General features: G+C 40.6%; 1 protein-coding gene and 2 long non-coding RNA genes across 9 annotated transcripts in view; 2 read left to right on the top strand and 1 right to left on the bottom strand.

Annotated features, from left to right (window-relative positions):
* The window catches only part of LOC144022634 (polycomb protein SCMH1), a 107,114-nt gene extending 91,879 nt beyond the window's left edge, over positions 1-15,235 (bottom strand). For 2 of the 5 annotated variants that reach the window (XM_077527602.1, XM_077527601.1), the window contains exons 1-16: positions 15,054-15,234; positions 14,416-14,525; positions 13,747-13,819; positions 13,482-13,559; positions 13,334-13,404; positions 13,024-13,258; positions 12,853-12,941; positions 11,704-11,950; positions 9,680-9,915; positions 8,396-8,581; positions 7,768-7,894; positions 7,029-7,229; positions 6,789-6,959; positions 6,416-6,529; positions 6,031-6,150; positions 5,827-5,960 (exon numbers count right to left, since the gene is read on the bottom strand). In XM_077527602.1, coding sequence (XP_077383728.1) covers positions 5,827-5,960; positions 6,031-6,150; positions 6,416-6,529; positions 6,789-6,959; positions 7,029-7,229; positions 7,768-7,894; positions 8,396-8,581; positions 9,680-9,915; positions 11,704-11,950; positions 12,853-12,941; positions 13,024-13,258; positions 13,334-13,404; positions 13,482-13,559; positions 13,747-13,771 — 2,034 coding nt within the window. In that variant the 5' untranslated portion in view covers positions 13,772-13,819; positions 14,416-14,525; positions 15,054-15,234. Of the gene's footprint in view, positions 1-3,939; positions 4,646-5,826; positions 5,961-6,030; positions 6,151-6,415; positions 6,530-6,788; positions 6,960-7,028; positions 7,230-7,767; positions 7,895-8,395; positions 8,582-9,679; positions 9,916-11,703; positions 11,951-12,852; positions 12,942-13,023; positions 13,259-13,333; positions 13,405-13,481; positions 13,560-13,746; positions 13,820-14,415; positions 14,526-14,966 lie in introns of those variants that run through there. The other 3 variants (XM_077527603.1, XM_077527600.1, XM_077527599.1) reach the window with 3 other exon arrangements.
* Positions 1,386-4,097, top strand: LOC144022642 (uncharacterized). Its single transcript, XR_013284384.1, has 3 exons — positions 1,386-1,439; positions 1,656-1,747; positions 3,082-4,097. It is a non-coding gene; the product is annotated as an uncharacterized LOC144022642 (long non-coding RNA).
* LOC144022641 (uncharacterized) overlaps positions 14,747-18,231 on the top strand; it is a 141,496-nt gene continuing 138,011 nt past the window's right edge. For all 3 annotated transcript variants that reach the window (XR_013284382.1, XR_013284383.1, XR_013284381.1), the window contains exon 1: positions 14,747-14,868. This is a non-coding gene — a long non-coding RNA (uncharacterized LOC144022641). The remainder of the gene's footprint in view (positions 14,869-18,231) is intronic.

Raw genomic sequence — 18,231 nt, 5'->3', positions numbered from 1 at the left:
ACATTTGAGAGAAGAACGAAAACAGGAAGTATTTCAGCATAGCCCACTGATCTGATTATATGACTGAATAGCCGATAGGCCAAGACTTTTGAAGTTGCGAGGCCACCATATTGGTCCTCCCAAGAAACGTTTCTCGAAACACGATCCTACACTTTTACAGTATCCAAATTGGAGAATATTTGAGACAGTACTTAGTAGAAACAGCATGACTTATGTTGTTTTAAATGTATTAAAAATAAACAATAGGACTTCAGACATTTTAAAACTTGCCTTATATACATGTATAAACCCCCCCACCACCACGCCTCCGGCTGTATTTCTTATCTGTACATATACCGCATAGTTTGTAGTCTGCTTGTGAGGTGGAGGAGCAAGATGGCCGTTCTGTGACTTCAACGGCTTGCATGGGCGTGTACGGGCTATCTAGTTATATATTCAGGTCAGTGGCACAGCCTAGTTTTTGTTGAAAAAAAGGCCAAATGTCATTCTCTCACATCCTGCTTTTTAGTCCTACAGAAAGCAACAGCTTCATTTTAAAATCTACATCTGTGGGCAAGATTATTGACATATATTGTGAGATGATCAATTTGTTAGTTTGGAAAAAATGGGATTTGTTTTAAACACAAAGCGGGATTAGTACAGCGTTATAATATACAATATTTGTGTTATCCATTGCTTTCTATCACTATATTATGCGTTTCAATGTGTTTGTATTATTAAAAAAAAAAAATGCTAAAGACCTTTAAAAACACTAGTGGTGTAAATGTTTTCAAAACATGCCTAGGGAGTATTTAAATCAGGTATTTCTATATCACGTATTTCACTTATTGCAGGAACCCACATGATGGAGGTTGGATTACTGTCGTAACAGACAAAAGAGGGTCTCCACCATAACAAGGAGATCCAATAGGAGACTAAGGGCAACAATAAAAGGGCCGCTGCAGTTAAAATACAGACTGGAGTGTACAATTTATCCTCTAATCGCTTTGTCTATAAATTGATTGCCCATTCAGGTTGTTTAGGAACATTGTTTGACAATATTCATACTTCACATAGCATATAACTCTGTATTAAATATAAAAAAAAAATTAAAAAAAAAAAGTCCTCAATGCAAAATTGTCAATGCCTGTTTGTGAGTTCATTTGTCATCCAGGCTGTTTTTAGACCCTCAGTTATTCTTACAGCAGGATGCCTTCACTCTGTATGAAATATAAAAAGAGCCTCTAATGCAGCGTGGCCTGTGGCTTGGATATTATTACCCACGCTTACAGTAGGCCAACTAACATTTCACCTTGCAGGACAAACGTGGTTGCGATGAGCTGGCCAACTCCATCTGTGGGCGGGGTTTATGTCAAGATTGGAAGATATTAACACCCCCCCCCCCCCCCCCCCCCCCTTTGCCATACAGAGCCACCCTCAGAGCCATGTGAGGGAGAAAAGTAGGTCCGCTGCTTTTTTTTTTTTTTATGGTGGAAGGTAATGAATTTTAAATTTAGAATGACGCCACCGGCGTGTCGAAGCATTGAGATATGATTTACAAAAATTGACCAATCGCTTTAACGGCCAAAAGGATAACAAATTATTTTTTATTATTTGTCACGTTACTCCGCTTTGTGCATTTGTGTTCTCATAACACGGTGTTGCTTTGCAAACAGATCACCTACTCAAAAGGACTTCGGAGGCATCACCCTGCACTGGAAACGTCTTGAGTGCCCCGAGGCTGCTTGGGAAATGTAGTAGCGCCGAGGTGAGGATGATGTGACCGCTCGAGCCGAGTTGAATTATCATTTTCTTATTTGCAACCTGCTCGATATTCACGCCTGTTGACAGGTTTTATACTACCCGACCCGTTTTAACCAATAAGACGAAAAACAATTCTTCTCAAAACTGCTCTTACTTTAACTGGGCAGATTAGATTGACATAGCGACACAAAGAGGCTGAAATCTGATTGGACAAAAGAAAAACAAAAACTTGGCCAATAAAAATGCGACAAATGAAAAGAATAGACTGTTATAAATGACAATTTAGTGCAATTTAGTGAGATACAAGTTTAATTCCATCTATGACCATGCTTGTGAGTCACATCACTCGAATCTCAAATAATTGTATCCCATTGAAATGAATGGAAATGCTATTAATCTGTTCCAGTCCGCCCGAAAACAAAACAAAACAAAACAAAGTTTGGCTCGACTTCTCAGATCTTTGCAGAGGATAAAGACATACTTTTGCATCTGGCTATCAATCTGACCGACACATGCTAACTGTTAGCCAATCTGCCTATGCAGTTTCCCATTGCATTTTAGCTGAGTTGAGTTAGCATGAAGCTAGTGCTATGTAGTTTTTCTTTTTTCAGTTCAACAATAAACCTCAGCTGAGAGTGGCAAAAACAGCTTGAAGTCTCCTTTTTTGAAGAACTGTTCACTATGCGCTAACTGCTGCTTGTTGTACAGCGCTTATAAGTCAAAGCACAAAATAAATAAATAAATAAAAAATCGTCCCTCTAAGACTCATCTCAAAATTCTCAAGTCAGGTTACTCATAACTCAAGGTAATGTTTTAGATTTTACATGTAGTGTACTTGGTTGTTTATGAGTGGTCAGCCTTGTTGACTGCACATCACCGCTTTCATCATACAATATTTTTACAATGATGCCAAACGAATTTGCGATACACGACTTCCTATGGGAAAATTGTATTGAAAAAAATAAATAAACAAATAACACTCCCCTGTACGTCGTGTGATGTATGAGTCAGTAAATCTAGTGCGTAAACATCCAGGTCGAAACATTGCTATCTCGACGCCAATACGATACATCTCTGAATGCATTTTAAGAGGTGACAGTCGGCCAGGCAGCACCTTCAACAAACACACAAAGAGCTGTTATTTCTGGCTATAAATAGCGTCGCTTACACACATACTGGCTAGCATCAACAATAAGCACCGGGGCTTGTGACATGAGTGCGTATGTGCTCCCTCTCACACATGCACGTCAGTTACAATCAGTGGGCTGGGTCACTCTTTTTCCTGTTTTCACTCAGAGGATGCGGTTCAACGTTTTTTTGTTTTGTTTGTTTTTGCAGACGTCATCCTTCACACTAAGCCCACTGGTGACAGTGAAGGCCATCGTTGTCATCACACAAAATGGTGTGGCGGATGCAAAAGGCTGGCTGGCAAAAAAAAAAAAAAGTAACATGGTGATGATGGTGCTGAGGGGAACAGATGGGGAAGTGGCCCACCCATGGCACAACATGTCACAGTCCCAAGGAGAAACACCAAGGAGACTAATAAGGGGGGGAGGTTAAGGGAAGAAAAGAGATAGTGAGACTCTGCTACCCCCTGCAGGCTAACATGTGTCAGTGGAAAATGTGAATTACGGCACGGAGAACCCTGGACATTCATGATTGAGCGTTATAAGTATGACTCAGGTATATCTGATGGAACCTTGGTATTATTTTTCTTCCACACTTTCTTGGCAGTCTTTCACTGCATTTTGCGCAATGTCAGTGAAAGTGAAAAATGACATTATTTGCCTATATTCACTAACATTGATTCATTTGTTATTTTAAACGTCAAACGGTGAGTTTAATGACGTATTCCATCTGTGGGATTTCACATTATGGTAGCATCAGGGCTGTGAGGGTGACTTAAAAACAAATGTATTCCGACAATTACTAGTACTTTTTTGTGTGTATAATTTTTTTTTTTTTTTTAAGTAATGAGATATTCCAAGTACCCTACCATATTATAAAAGTAATGTAACAATTACTTTTGGAGTACTTAAATACAGACAAAGGAATTTAAATAACAATACAATACTGTATATATTAATTACAAAATACTGTATCTGTCTGTATTTATGTATCTATAATTATATACTGTACCTGCCTCTAGATCAATTGTGTGTCCAACACACACAAACAACAATAAGCAATCAAAAATTGCATTATATATTTATTAAGCACAGTTCTCTTCATGTAGGAACTCTAATATTATAGTATCAAAACGCTTTTTTTTTTGTTTTTACAAAAAAAGTACAAACAAACAAACTGAGACAATGTAAATGTAATCCATAACAAGAAAAAAAAACACACTATGTCATGGCAGAATTATTATAGTCATTTAGCAATAAGCTAATTTGTCTGGCTGTAGTTAATGTTGTAGTAAAAGGGAGACATTTGTTATAAACTTTTCGGAACAAACGTAATGATTTGATCAGTTCACGTTCTCCGACAAAAATGCAAAATACATTATATTTAAAGTATAAAAAGTGAAATGTACAATCAGTCCATTAAAAATAGTCAATTTTCAAGTGTTTTGTAACAATAACAATAAAAAAAAAAAACTACAAACATATCCCATGCTGCCTTGGGGCCCCGATTGTGCTACATGAAATCAAGCGTCCTCATTGGATGAGATGGACGTGGTTCCCAAGATGGCGGCCGCCCCCGATATATATGCAAACGAGTCAAAACGGCGAAGACCTTTTGGAAGGCAAACCTGCGGACGTCGGCCTCCCTCCTGCGCTCAGGCTCGTTTGAGCTTGTCGATGTGAAAGGTGAGTTTGAGGGCGGGGCCCAACTTCAGGCCCATGTACTTCATCATGGTGTCGCTGCGCAGCAGCAGCAGCGCCTTGCCGTCGATTTCCTGCCGCGGAGGACACACGCTCGCCTCATTTCATGTTCATGTCGCGCGGTCAGAACACAGTGGCACCTGACTTTACCCAACTTAAAAAAGAAATGTTTCCACTTATTCTATGTCATCCTACTTTTTACGCCTACGCAGAGCGATGGCCTATGGGCGTGTATATTGTGAGCAAGGATGTAACGATATCCAAACATCACAATACAATATCACTATATGAAGCTCACGATATGATAATTATTAAAATATTGTGGGGAGGTTGATGATATTTAAAAAAGGTCACAATATTGCAAAAAAAAAAATTGCTCATACTGAAAAAAAAAAGCAGCACAATATTGTGCTTTTGTACATAAGACCAATGCATATAAACACCTTTCATCTGACAGATTGTAGATTTTAAGATTTGTAGTGTCGCGGAGGTTGCTGGAGCCTATCCCAGCTGGCTTCGGGCAGTAGGCGGGGTACACCCTGGACTAGTTGCCAGCCAATCGCAGGCCACCTCAACATATTAGTTTTTTAATTGTAATTACCTCTCGATAATGTTCAACTCTTGGATGGTGGTGCACATTTTAGTTAGCGGCTGACTGGTCCAATTTAGATAAAAGCATAAAATTCCATATGAAACTTGTTGCATTTCTTTGCGATGTGCATGTTGCATGGACCAATATCGCGATATCACTATTCTTTCGATATATTGTGCAGCCCAACTGTGTAATACTTTTTGTCTTACCCGTTTCTCGCTCTCTCAATATATTAGTGTTCCCTCGTTTTCTGCTGGGGTTCGGTTCCAAAAAATACCCGCAATAGATGAAATCCGCTAAGTAGTTAGCTTTATTATTTACAATTATTATAAATATTTTAAAGCTCCAAAACCCCTCACCACACAGTTTATACACTTTACTCATCGAGGCATTTACATTTTCTCATGTTTCTTTCGTTTAAACATTCTCAATGTTCAAACCTTCATACATTTTATTCAATAGGGCTATTACTGTAAAAAAAAAAAAAATATGCATGGAAAATTGCACTCAAAAAAGATCCACGATAAAGTGATGCCACGAAAAGTGAACCGCGTTATACACCATATACGTGTTGAAAACGTGTGTTATTTTAAAAGTGTGTGGCGCCTTGAGCTATATAGACAATTAAAATAGGTTATTTCTGCATCATGGATTTATGCTTACGTGTTTCCTGAACAGGTCGGCGTGCGGCGCCAGCACGGGGTCGATGTCTTTGATGTAGCGCATGACGTCGCCGACGCTCCACAGGTTGGGGTCCTGACCGCCGGGTTTGGGGCTTTCCCCAAAACTACTCGATCCTAAAGGAGCACCAGCAGAGACTCATTGTAGGGACCGCATGTGCGTGTTTGTGTGCGCGCGTGTATTTACCCGACGAGCTGGCGTGTTGTACACGGCTCCCCGTCTTTTGCGTCAACGAGCTCGGGGATCGGGAGCTCGTCTTTAAGTGCTCTAACGTTGCCGCCGCAGCGCCGCTCTCCACGGACTCCCCTGACCAACACACAACAATCACTGATTAAATGTGTTATTTGTGCAAATAGTCAACCTAAAAGTGAGCTTTACATATGCTATGTAAACCACTTTTTCCAAAAACATATTCAGATATACAGATTACGCTTTAAGCCACGGTTTCAAGAATGACAGCATGGGAGCTATCCACAAATACGGCACTGTTATTTTTTCATGTGTTAACACAATAAGGAGTCCAGTTATTTGTCATTCAAGATGGATCACAAACACCATGAGGTCGTCGTACAATTGGCGGCGGGCCGGGAGATCTTGGCCAGGGGGCTTTTGTATGAGTCCTGCAGGAGCCTCTTGGTGCCTCGTCCGGGACCCGTGGTCAAGTTGTCTCCCAAACTTCTCCTGTCTGAACCCAAACAGAGGAAATGTTACACAGTGACACCGCACCATGTTCATCTAATGTATTATAGAGGCAAGTCCAACTTCACAGTACAATATTAGTCATTTTTCTGAGAATACATTCCTGTGACTTGGTATTGTTTTAATGTTTTATGACGTCACAGTTTTTATGTTAATTATTCCACACAATAACTGGAGGTTCACGACACCTGTCATTTGTCTGCCTGTCACATGACATGTGAAGAACCCAACATGGCCCCTCATACCTGTAGTGAAGGTACGCCCGTCATAGTGCAGGCTTTCCCTGGCTACAGGCTGACTGCCAAAAAGCGGGTCGCAGTGTAGATTGTGGCAGAGCTTCTCCAGGAAGCGGAGGACGTAAGTGACGCTGCTGGCGGTGGGCAGGGTCAGCGTGTGCTGCTGCTTCTCAAACGAGGCTGCAAAACACAAATTCTATGAATCAGTACTTCAAGTGCAGGTCATTTCATATGCAAAAATAGCCTCACCTGAAATGAGCTCGCCCCCCTGGCCGGGCTTCAGACAGGAGAAGACGGTGGCCTGGTTGTGGGCGGAGTCAACGCAGGCTTGGACGCACTGCTGGAGTACAGACGACGCCTGGCCGGGCCCAAAGTGGTCCGGCAGCTGCTGGATGCGCCGCTGGTCCAAATGCGGACCAACTTTTCCGTACTTGTTTAGGTAGACACATACTAGGGGGGACAAAAGCATAATGAAAATGGCTTTTGCATAAACGGCATTTGAAGAGGACAGTAACAAACACACTGTAAAAACTAGGGATGTAACGATAACGGCAATATCGTGATATCGCGATATTGTAACTGCCACAATATTATTGTCATCATGTCACAACACTAAAAGCAGCACATGTTAAAAAAAAGTCGTGTTAATTTGCATTTGTGCAGTTGTAGCACCCTCTGGTGGCTAGCTTTTTTTTTTTAAGTGCAGTTTAATTTTCTTAAGGCATGTTTTGGCCCTTTTATGTTTAAAATCCACGGTAATCGTCAATAGAAGGGGAAAATAATATGCTTGTGAATCAAGTCACTATGTGGAGAAACAATTAGCAATTAAGTGCCTCAATATTAAGTGTTATTACACACTGTAGGTGTTTTATATTCGGGACGATATCCATTCCAAACATCACGATACGATACGATAGCTTCATGGTGATATCGAATCGTGATGTTTGGATATTCTTACTTCCCTAGTAAAGACGCATAAAAACGGTACCTGTCGGGGCCTGCAGTGCAGATTTGGGGATGGTAGCGTTGTCAAGGGGCACAGTGCTGGTGTCGGGCTCTGGAGTGCTACTGGTGGGAGACGTGGGGATGGGATTGGGTACCAGGCGAGGTTTTCTCTGTCAAAACAAAAAACAAAACAAGTCCAGTGCACTGTGATTGATTGGTTGACCAGTCCAGGATTTGCCTCACGTCAGACGGGATTGGCTGAATTGGATGGCTTTCATAATTTCCCATGATTGGCATTTCACAGTTTAAACTTTTCCAGAGTACCTTTTCTTCTCTCGGACCCCATCAGCTTTTTTTTTTTTTTTTTTTGCATCATTTTGAGAGAACATGGAAAAGTGAAAATGGTTGGCAGGTGTTCAGGCGTCACATGGGAAACAGCAGCTTCAAAGTAAAGCTACGGGCCAAGACATCAATCAAATATTGGCAGTTGTGGTTGCCTGGCAGCTTCAATGACTCTCTGGTGGCTCCATTATTGTTATTATTATGGTTTGATGAGCACTTTTATGATCTGCTTTGCCAGCTTGCTAAAGTGGAAGCGTCACTTGCAAAAACAATCGGTTGCACTTGTCAAATCCACAAAAAAAAAAAACAATTAAAAATGTGACCGCTACCTTGCTGCCAGGCTTGGGGCCTCTTTTCTTTGGAATCTTGACGGGCACGTCGTGCATTTGCGGCAGGGCAAACCTCTGTGCCCAGTTGGCTGGGAGTCTCCCGCGGGGCCGTCCTGGACCCGCGGCGGGCCGCCCGGGCCCGGCCGTGGCGTCTGGCAAGAAGGTGGCTCTCTTCACCCAGCTCAACTGCAAAGACGAAGCAAAAGAGCTTGACGATAGAAATAATAGCCGTCAGGATAATGCCAAAACATGGGCGACTTGAATCTCCCTTTTAATACTATAAACACATGATCGCAATTATAGAAACCAATTAATACTTTGCAATAATACTCTCAATATCAGAATCAAAATTTATGGACAAACATAAAAAAAAAAAATAAAAAAAAACACACAAAATCCATCATACTCATCAAACGTAAGCCGATTGTGACCAAGATTATTTTAGTTAACTAAAACGAAAAAAACTCTAACTGAAATTCAAAAAACAATTTCATTAATGAAATAAAATAAAAACAAAATGCTTTTAAAAAACAAAAACAAAACAACAACTGAAACTACATTTTATGCTAACAAAACTAAAACTAACTATAATAATATATATAAGCACAAATGTCCTTCATTTTAGTCTTTGGTAATTAATTAATTACAAATTAATTAATTAATTTATGTTTTTAAGTAGATTTATTTCAATATTAACTGGAATAAGGACATTTGAAAGTGTGTCACACAGAAGTCACTTCATCTAGCAGCAGCCAATAGAAAAGCACCTTCAGATGACGTCGCTCCCATTGTGTTTAAAAAACAAAACAAAAACAAAACAAAACAAAAACAAAACAAAACAAAACAAAACAAAAACCTAATACTGTAACTAAAACTAAGCATTTATCAAAAAACTAACACTAATAAAAATTAACAGAACCACTCTGAAAACTAATTCACACTAACTAAAATTAAAAAACAAAACTCAAAACAAAATAAAAACTAACTTAAATGAAAAATTCCCAAACTATAAATAATAACAACACTGATTGTGACAGACGTATTTTGTTCGTCAAAGTTGGCAGGAACAAGTTGTGCGGGCCAACGCACTGGCTCTGTGAGGATGAATTTGAAATCTGATTGGTTAATGAACTGATGGCCATTGGCCGGCATTACTGATTCCGAGGGACCTGAACAGATTCGCTGCACAATAAGGCTTATATATATTTAAAAAAAATAAAAAAATTAAAAAAAAAATTTTAAAAAACAAAAACCCTTTGAAATGTTATGCCATCTGCAGCCTACCTTCCGTCCTGGTTTGGGTCCGCGTTTCTTGGGGATCTTAACAGGCTCCAGGCCTTTGTCCGTCTGGATGCTTGCCGGCCCTGAGGCCTTTTGAGTCCAAGACCCCTTGGCTTTCCTGCGGCCTGGTTTGCGTCCCCTTTGACTGGCGCCGGGTTTGCTTTCCACGGGAGGCGTGTGCATGGCCGAGGTCTCCACGGTGCCGTCCGTTAACGGTCCGATGGACTTTGGCATCACCGCTGCAAAATAGACAAGAACGGGGGTGGGGGAGTTAGTAGGAATGTTTGGGGAAACAAAACACATTGAAATGAATAACAAGCCGAGTCATTTGATCATGAGGGAGGGAAAGAGCTCGAAGTTACATAAGGCTGTTTATTGAGAAACATTTCTACAAACATGTAATATTACTCCCATTTTGTCAACAAGGTCACATTATTTGCTTTCCTTCATTTATTAAATACACATATACTATATCAATGCTAAACTATATACATTTTCAAGTGTTTCACTTTTTTTAAGACCTTTTTTTGCGGAGGCAAAGTGGCAGAGTGTGACAACAGTCATAAGAAGAGGAAATTTAACTCACTCCAACGTAAGACATACATGCATCTTTGTTAAGGATGTTCAGTACAATATGGCTCAAACAAACTATAGGTCAACATCAATAATATAAGATGAAGACTAAATGTGATAATTATCTGAAACAAATAGAACCAAACAACAAATCCAGACAAAAAAAGATGTGAAGATTTGAATCGGGTCTGCCTTCCAAATGCCCGGCGGTTGTGACCAAGCAACAAACGGTGTGAATGAAAGCCTTTTTGAGACCCGCAGGGGCAAGTCAGTTTGAGGAAGGCGGCTGCTGACAGATGCGAGGTCACACTGACAGTCAATCAAACACCTTCCACAAACACGTGCCGCAGGAAAAATGACTTTGAAGAAAGCACAGTAGCATTGAAGCATTGTGTACAGTAACGACAGTATGCGGCTCGCGGGGCTCTTTAACTAAATACACTTTCAAACGGGCATGCCAATCACTGTAGCACTGAAAGCTGCAACAACTTTTCATTAGGTAGCAAAAAAATAAATAAAACCTATTCGATTTCTACAGTTGAGTTAATTCGTTGTTAATGCTTTTAAAGACCTTTAGCTTACATGTTCATTGAGCAGTGGCAGCCTTTGCCCGTACAGAAGCGCTGAGCTAGCAACTTCTTGTTCACACCCTCGACCACCTCCTTGGTGACTTTCTTCTATCACTTGAAATGCATTTTTGCTATTTCACTCTTCTTATTGTAGCTGTCCTGCTCAAATTAAAGCTACGTGTCATGTCATCTGTTCTCCGCAGATTCAGATATGCAGATATGCATGTATGCAAATTTGGCGTGTGACGATATATCGCTATCATGATAAATCGTGATACTTTGTCTCCCAATAGATTATCGATACACCTCTACGCTAGTATTGTGATATTTGGAGTTAATAACCAGCCACTATAACAGCTCCATTGTTCATGACTTATTGAGCAATTACATGGCGGGCCACTAGGGGGAGCGCCTTGTAAGAGTGGTGGGGAAATGGACGCAAGTCTTCAGGCGAAGAAGACTCATCAGCTTAGTTTATTTATATATTGATATATTATATACATTTATATATTATATGTATTTATATTATATTTATATTTATTTATATTATTTTTATTATAGTATTATGATTGTGTAATTATTTATTTTTTATTATTTATTGATATTTATTATTTTATTTTTATTTATATTATTATTATTATTATTATTATTATTATTATTATTATTATTATTATTATTATTATTATTATTTTATGATTAATTTTATCTGAGATTATCGTAGATTTATTACCTGAGCAATATATCGATAATCATGGTATCATATTGTGAGATAATTGTGACCATTGTATCGCATATCGTAACGTGAGGTACCCAAAGGTTCCCACCCCTAATTCAAATAGATGTTTCTCGAGAGTAACAAGGCAAAAAATTTGGCAGAATTGGCACCTTTTGTTCCAGGCGGCTGCAGGTTGTCGCCGGTGAGCGCGCACCAACCGACAGGGAAGATGTCGCGCGAGTCGTAGCGGCAGTAGTAGTCGAAGGCCCCCCTCCAGCCGTCGAAGGTGACCTGCACCTCCACTCCACGCAGCGCGCCCACAGTGGCCGGGCAGATGAAGTGAGGGTTTTTGCGGTCCACTGCCTCCAGCTTCATGCCCACTTGGAAGGAGTTCTGCTCCGGCGCCGGGGGCTCTTGCTGGGGATGACGCAGGAGGAAGGAGAGGGTCACAGCATGGAAGCATTGCGGAAAACACTTATACACGGGCCACTTGAGGCCTCTATCTATTGTTTTTAACCTGGATTTAAAAGCATTTACACTCGGGGCTGACTTCCCATCTATTAGCAGCTTATGTGTGCAGCACAACAGCTAAATGCTGCTTCATCATGTTTGCTTTGAACTCTAGGTTCAACTAACTGACCCGAGTCTGCAGATGTCAGAGTTAGGGATGCAACGATAACGGCAATATCGTGGTATTGCGATATTAAAACTGCCACAATATCGTCGTCATGTTCTGTTAAAAAAAAGTGGTTGATTTCAATTTGTGCAGTTCTAGCAACCTCTGGTGGCTAGTTTTTTTTTTAGTGCAATTTAATTTTCATTAGGGATATTTTAGCCCTTCCATGGTTAAAACCCCTGCTAATCGTCAGATAAAGGGGAACGTAATATGCTTGTGAACCTAGCCAATATGTGGAGGAACTCAGCGTGTGCATTTATTAGCAAGTAAGTGCTTCAATTTTAAGTGTTATTTGAGATTGTAGGTTGTTTATATGCATAAAAAGCACAATTTTATGCTTTTTTTCCCTTAGTTATGAGCTCTTTTATTTTAATGTATTTTTTTATTTAATATCACCAACCTCCCCACAATATTGTGATAATTATCGTATTGTGAGCTTCATATCGTGATGTTTGGATAGCGTTGCATCCCTAGCCCAGAGTCCTACTGGGTTTATATTCAGCACTTCACAGGTAGGTTAAATGCTGCCCTGATATGACGACTTCCTGCAGTTATCAGAGCACATGCATGTGAACTAAATAAACTAAACCAAATCGCGTAATAAACTGCAAAACTGCCTACTAAATGAGTGTTATCGAGTTACCTTGTGAAAGATGCGCGGAGGCGCCATCTCAGCACCATTCAGCGTCTTCAGAAGAAACAAAGGCCAGGAGGATGCGTTGAGACGGAAACCTGATCCAGGAATAATTCCAAGTGTGAAGCAAAAGCGCATCAATCCTGGCCAGACAATGTCAGCGGTGTGTGCGTCTTTTACCGAGCGGTGGCTGCAGCATACCGCCGCTCTTCTCACAGTTGCCAATGGGCTGGATCTCGGACGAGTCCACCAGGCGCCAAAAGTCGTTCTTGTTGTCGGAGCCGTCCAGGCGCAGGCGGAGCCGCGAGCCCGTCAGGCCCACCACGGTGGCGATGCAGGTGGACGTGGTGTTGCGCGGGTCCTGAGCCTCCAGCTTCATGCCCGTTTTGAACTCGTTGACCGGCGGCGTAAGGCTCTAAAAAGCGGTTGTTGATCGACACGCCTGAGCGGCAGACTGTTCTTGACAGACATCGGCAAAGGTATTGCTTACCTGACGGAAGCATGAAGCAGGTGCTGCGCTGGCGCCGGTCTCTTTGAGGTACTTCTCCCAACTGAAATGGCCTGTGGCGATACAAAATAAGTGCATGTAAGGCCTCCGAAGTTATGTGATTTGTAGTTTGATACGTAAAAAGAATGACCTTGGAACAGGGAGGGCACCCGGGACGGCCGTCCACTCCGGGCATGCTTGATCCTTCTTGCATCTTTCCACTCTATAGCTAAAAGTTTTAGAAAGTAAAATAAATCCATCAACTGGAGAAATTCCTCTTATTCAATGGTCTGACAAGAGAATTGCTGTACAAAAAAATAGTCCATTAAAAATATCAGAACTGACTGTGACAGCAACAGCTACAAGCTATTCGATGATTACGACATCTTTCGAATGACAGAATAACAACTTGTCACCTTTCTGCGGCACAGGCTTCCTCATGCTCCAATGGTACGGAACAATCTCGGGATATGAAAGTTGCCTATCACCCTATGAGATTGAAAAAAAAATAATGGTTATACGTTTTCCTTTGAATCTAAAAACATTTTTATTTTGAAACATTTGAGCAACTAGACTTGTGAATGACAGATGCATATGGAATAGTTTATTTTCTATTTAACTTTTATGCCAGTAAGAACAGCTTTAGTATATTATGAGAGAAGCATTAGGGAGTAGGACTAGATAAGTTTTTGTACTTCTTCCTACTCTTTTTGAACATGTAAACTATGATATTATTGACGATTTATTTTTATTTTCCTTGGCTCTTTTTTTTTTTTTTAACTACAACTTGTATTTTATACTTGTGATGTGTTTATATGTTAAATAAACGAGGACTAGCTTTGGTTCAGAGGATCATGATTTGCAGAGGAAGTGTGAACAACCTGTAGTTGACATGTATAGTTGAATCTAAAGCAGCATGAGAAAGTGTACATTAAAGTTAAACTCATCACTGCCCATGAAGTTAATGAAGCGTCTGATGAGCGTATGCATAATTTGATGGAGGAATCGATGCACATGAACAAACAACGAATGCATCCGCCGCGTGTTTTCCCATTGCTAATCTGACACAAAAAGTGCACACTTACCTTAGAACTTCATCACAACCAAGCTGTGTTCGATCCCCACCGGACCTTTTCAACACAAGTGCGCCTTTTTTTCTTTTCTTCCGTCGTTCAAATCGAAGCGACCCGCCAACCTTCGAAGACGAATGACACAGACGGGGGGACAACATTAGCGGGGGCTTCAACATCAACAAAAGCCCCCTCTCGGCCGCAGAAAGCCTCGAATGGCCCAGCAGAAAAAGTTGCGGGGTTTGGAGTGGGTCGCCCACGCTCGTGACACGCAGACGCGCGGCGACTCATTCAAAGTACAAAAGCCTCCTCCCTCCCTCCCTCCCTCCCTCCCCCCCCTACACAAGCAGAGGAGAGCTGCCAGACAGACAGTGCCAGCGCCGCTAGTTGACAGGCGGCGTTGCTAGTCGGGAGCTCGGCTAAACCAACGCTGCCGACACGGTGTAAAGTGCCACAAAAACCGACAAGGTAATGCGTGCGTGAAATTACGCCATTTGAACATGTTACGACAAACACATACACGCCATGTTTGGCAAGCGAAGCTAAGTAAGCCAAAGGGTACTAACTAGCTTAGCATGCTAGACGCTGGCTTGCTGTTGACCTTATTTAAAAAAAAAAAAAAAAAAATTATGGCAATTAAAACAAGAGCACACTTTGTGAAGCGGTCGACGTTTGTTCTTGATGGTTCCGCGGCGGCGACGACGACGCCGCGTCCTGTCAGAAAAACGCAGCTTTCAGTCTTGTTTGTAGACGCGAGCTCGCTTTGTAGCGTGTTGTTGTTGCCAAGGAGTTACCGCCAATCCGCCATTTTTTTTCCTACCGGATGACGACGGTAGGGAATGAGTGATTTTGGGGGTGGGGATATGCTCCGACTCTGTACAATGGCCAGAAGAAGAAGAAACAGCGAAGCCCAGTGGTCAAACGTAGTATTGCGACAAGAACCTCACGAGAAACACTGATCAATCTCGCGAGATACACAACTTTAAATTCACAACATAACCCAGTAAAATTGAAAATATTTTTGTTTTTTTGTTTGTTTTAGTACGGAAGGTTATTTCATTTACTTGAAAAAAAAAAAGCTCCTGTTTTTGTGACTAATTTTTTCGGGGGGAGGTTTGTTTTGAGTATTTTTTTCTGTTTTTTTTTATTTTAAAAATTGTTTTTTTTGTTTGACTGAATATTTTTTTCTGTTATAAAAAAAAAAATGGAAAAAATATTCAAGAAAAACAGGAGGAAAAATTAATCAGAAAAACAGGAAGAAAGAAAATATATTTAAAACAGAAAAAAAATATTCCAAAAAACAGAGCACCAACTTCTGTTTTTTGGAGTAATTTATCTATTTATTTATTTATTTATTTATTTATTTATTTATTTGTTTATTTTTGTATGACTGAATAGCCGATGGCCCATACACGCCGTTGAAGTCACTGGGCGGCCATCTTGTTACCAACACCTCGCAAGCAGATTACTGTATAAACTATACTGTATATGAACAGGTGAGAAATATACAGCTCATAGGCAGTTAGTATAAGGCTGGAGGCGGGGCTGGGGGTGGGGGGGGGGGGGGGGTGCCCCCAATGTAGGTAGATAGATTCATACAGGTCACTGATACAGTATTTTCAAATCGTATTAAAAGGTTTATTTATATAACAGCGGTGCAGCCCAATACTGTTCAGCGTTTGCACACACCAATAACTTCTAGCTTAATAAAATGCTGTTATCGTACACTGTATAAATATCTATTCTCTTAAATGACTGCAAGAAAGTCATGATTGTTTTAAATGTTACTGCAGCATAGTGCTATTTAAGCGCATTAAGATATGTTCTAGTTCTTAAAAAAAAAAAAAATGCCTCGAGCAGAACCTGGCATTATTTATAACTATTTGTTCCAGTAAAAAATATTCTAACATGGTGAACCTACAAATAGGGAATTTTAATATTTCATACACGGAATATATTAAACTGGAATGAAGTCTTATAAAACAGTGTTACTTGTAAATTTTTCAGGGCACTTACCCAATAATTAAATAAAATGCAGACTTTTTTTTCTGTAAATCTGCATCACAGTAGAGTAAACTGCTTATACCACCAGACATAGGTGGTTATAGCTTTTTTTTTTTTTTTAAATTGTTAAACTGCCATTTTTAAAAAGCCTAAGAAAATGTAAAACGATACAGCACATGATTGAAACTTAATTGTTTTTTTGAATTTTTTTTATGACAGAAATAAATATTCAGTAAAACAGAAGAAAAAATATTCAGAAAAACATAAAGAAAAAAAAACCTTAAAAAAACAAAGCTTCCCAAAAAAATTAGTCAGAAAAACAGCAGTAGTTTTGTTATTATTGCCAATAGTTTAATTGTTAGTTTAAGTGCTCTGTTTTTTGGAATAATTTTTTTCTGTTTTTTGGAATAATGTTTTTCCCGCTGTTTTTCTGAATAATGTTTTTCTCTGTTTTTCGGAATATTTTTTTATGACAGAAAAAAATGTTCAGTAAAACAGAAAAAAAAAGAAAAAAAAAATACTCAAAAAAACAAAGCTCCCCCCCAAAAAAATTATTCAGAAAAGCAGCATTTATTTTTTTTTTTTAAAGTAAATGTAATACGCTTCCGTAGTACGGCTGAAGTAGATTTTTTTTTTCTTATTTCTTCAGATGAAGGGTGTAGGTGTGTGAATTAGAAAATAGCTGCCATGTCAATTAAAGCAAACGTTGCTATATGATTTGGACAGAACACCCCCAGGCCCAGCACTCGGCTCGTGTGCATAACGGTCACCTGGTAGTGCCCCTAATGCCCGCTTCATCCTCGCTTCATCCCCACGTCGGGGCAGGCCGTGGCCCCGTGGCACACTCATGCTCCCCGCCTTGCAGCCCAGGCAATTATGTTTGGTTTCACACGGTGAAAAGGGTTAATTGGCAGCGCCCACGCGCCTGATTGGACCTGTTTCACGCCTGTCGGCCTTCATCGTGTCAAAGGAAGCCCCCCCCCCCACCACCAGTCCACCGGGAGACCGTTATTAGAGCGCTCACACAGTCGCTCCTCGTGGACATGCACACGCCACACTGATCTTTATATGACGTTCTTATTGTGGTGCACATGAGTGGTAGAACTGTACATGCCTGCTGCACCTGAGCATGCTTGCACTCTAGCGTCGACCACAAGGGGTCAGTGTTGTTTCAATCAAGGTTCATTCTCACTCCTGTCCTCCCCTCCTCTCCTCTCATTATCATCATCATCATCATGCTATCCTCTGAGGACTCCGCATGATCCATCATGGCACATTGTTCTGTCATTTCAAATCACTCGTTAAATCCTAATAATGATCGTCTTCTTTCATTATGTAATATTTATGCCGTCCCTTTTCTCTCGCTGGCTTTTCTTTTTTTCTTCCAAGTCGATTTTGTCTTTATGAGAGTGGCTCATTGTCAAGTTCCCCTCCAGTGTTATTGTGTGCTTGTCTCTCAGTAAGTCCATGTGATCTTAGTTCTTTATTAATAAGGCATAAACCACCGAGCTGCTGGCACCCAACTCCATTATAGCCGCCATACAAGTTCGTTAGAGCCAATTAACTGTGTGGACAATGGGCCTTGCTCGGCGGCCATTTCTTTTATGAAGCGGGCGCTTTCAAGATGTATTATTATGCTTCTATAAGTCTTGCAAAGGTGCTTTTGAAAGCTAGTGGTGTGAACGAGCCTCTCAATGTCGTCTGCTTTCCTGAGAATTTAACAGGATTTCATAATCATCTGTTTTCTATAGCGCTCGCTCGCTAATCGAGGCCGCGCTTAGCCGGAGTTTACCTTGGCTGACTTTGGGCGAGTGGCGGGTTACGCCG

Source organism: Festucalex cinctus, chromosome 7 (genome assembly GCF_051991245.1).
Source record: "Festucalex cinctus isolate MCC-2025b chromosome 7, RoL_Fcin_1.0, whole genome shotgun sequence".
In the NCBI taxonomy this organism is placed as follows: Eukaryota; Metazoa; Chordata; class Actinopteri; order Syngnathiformes; family Syngnathidae; genus Festucalex; species Festucalex cinctus.
Note: the sequence above shows the minus strand (reverse complement) of the source record. Positions and strands in the feature narration are given on the sequence as shown.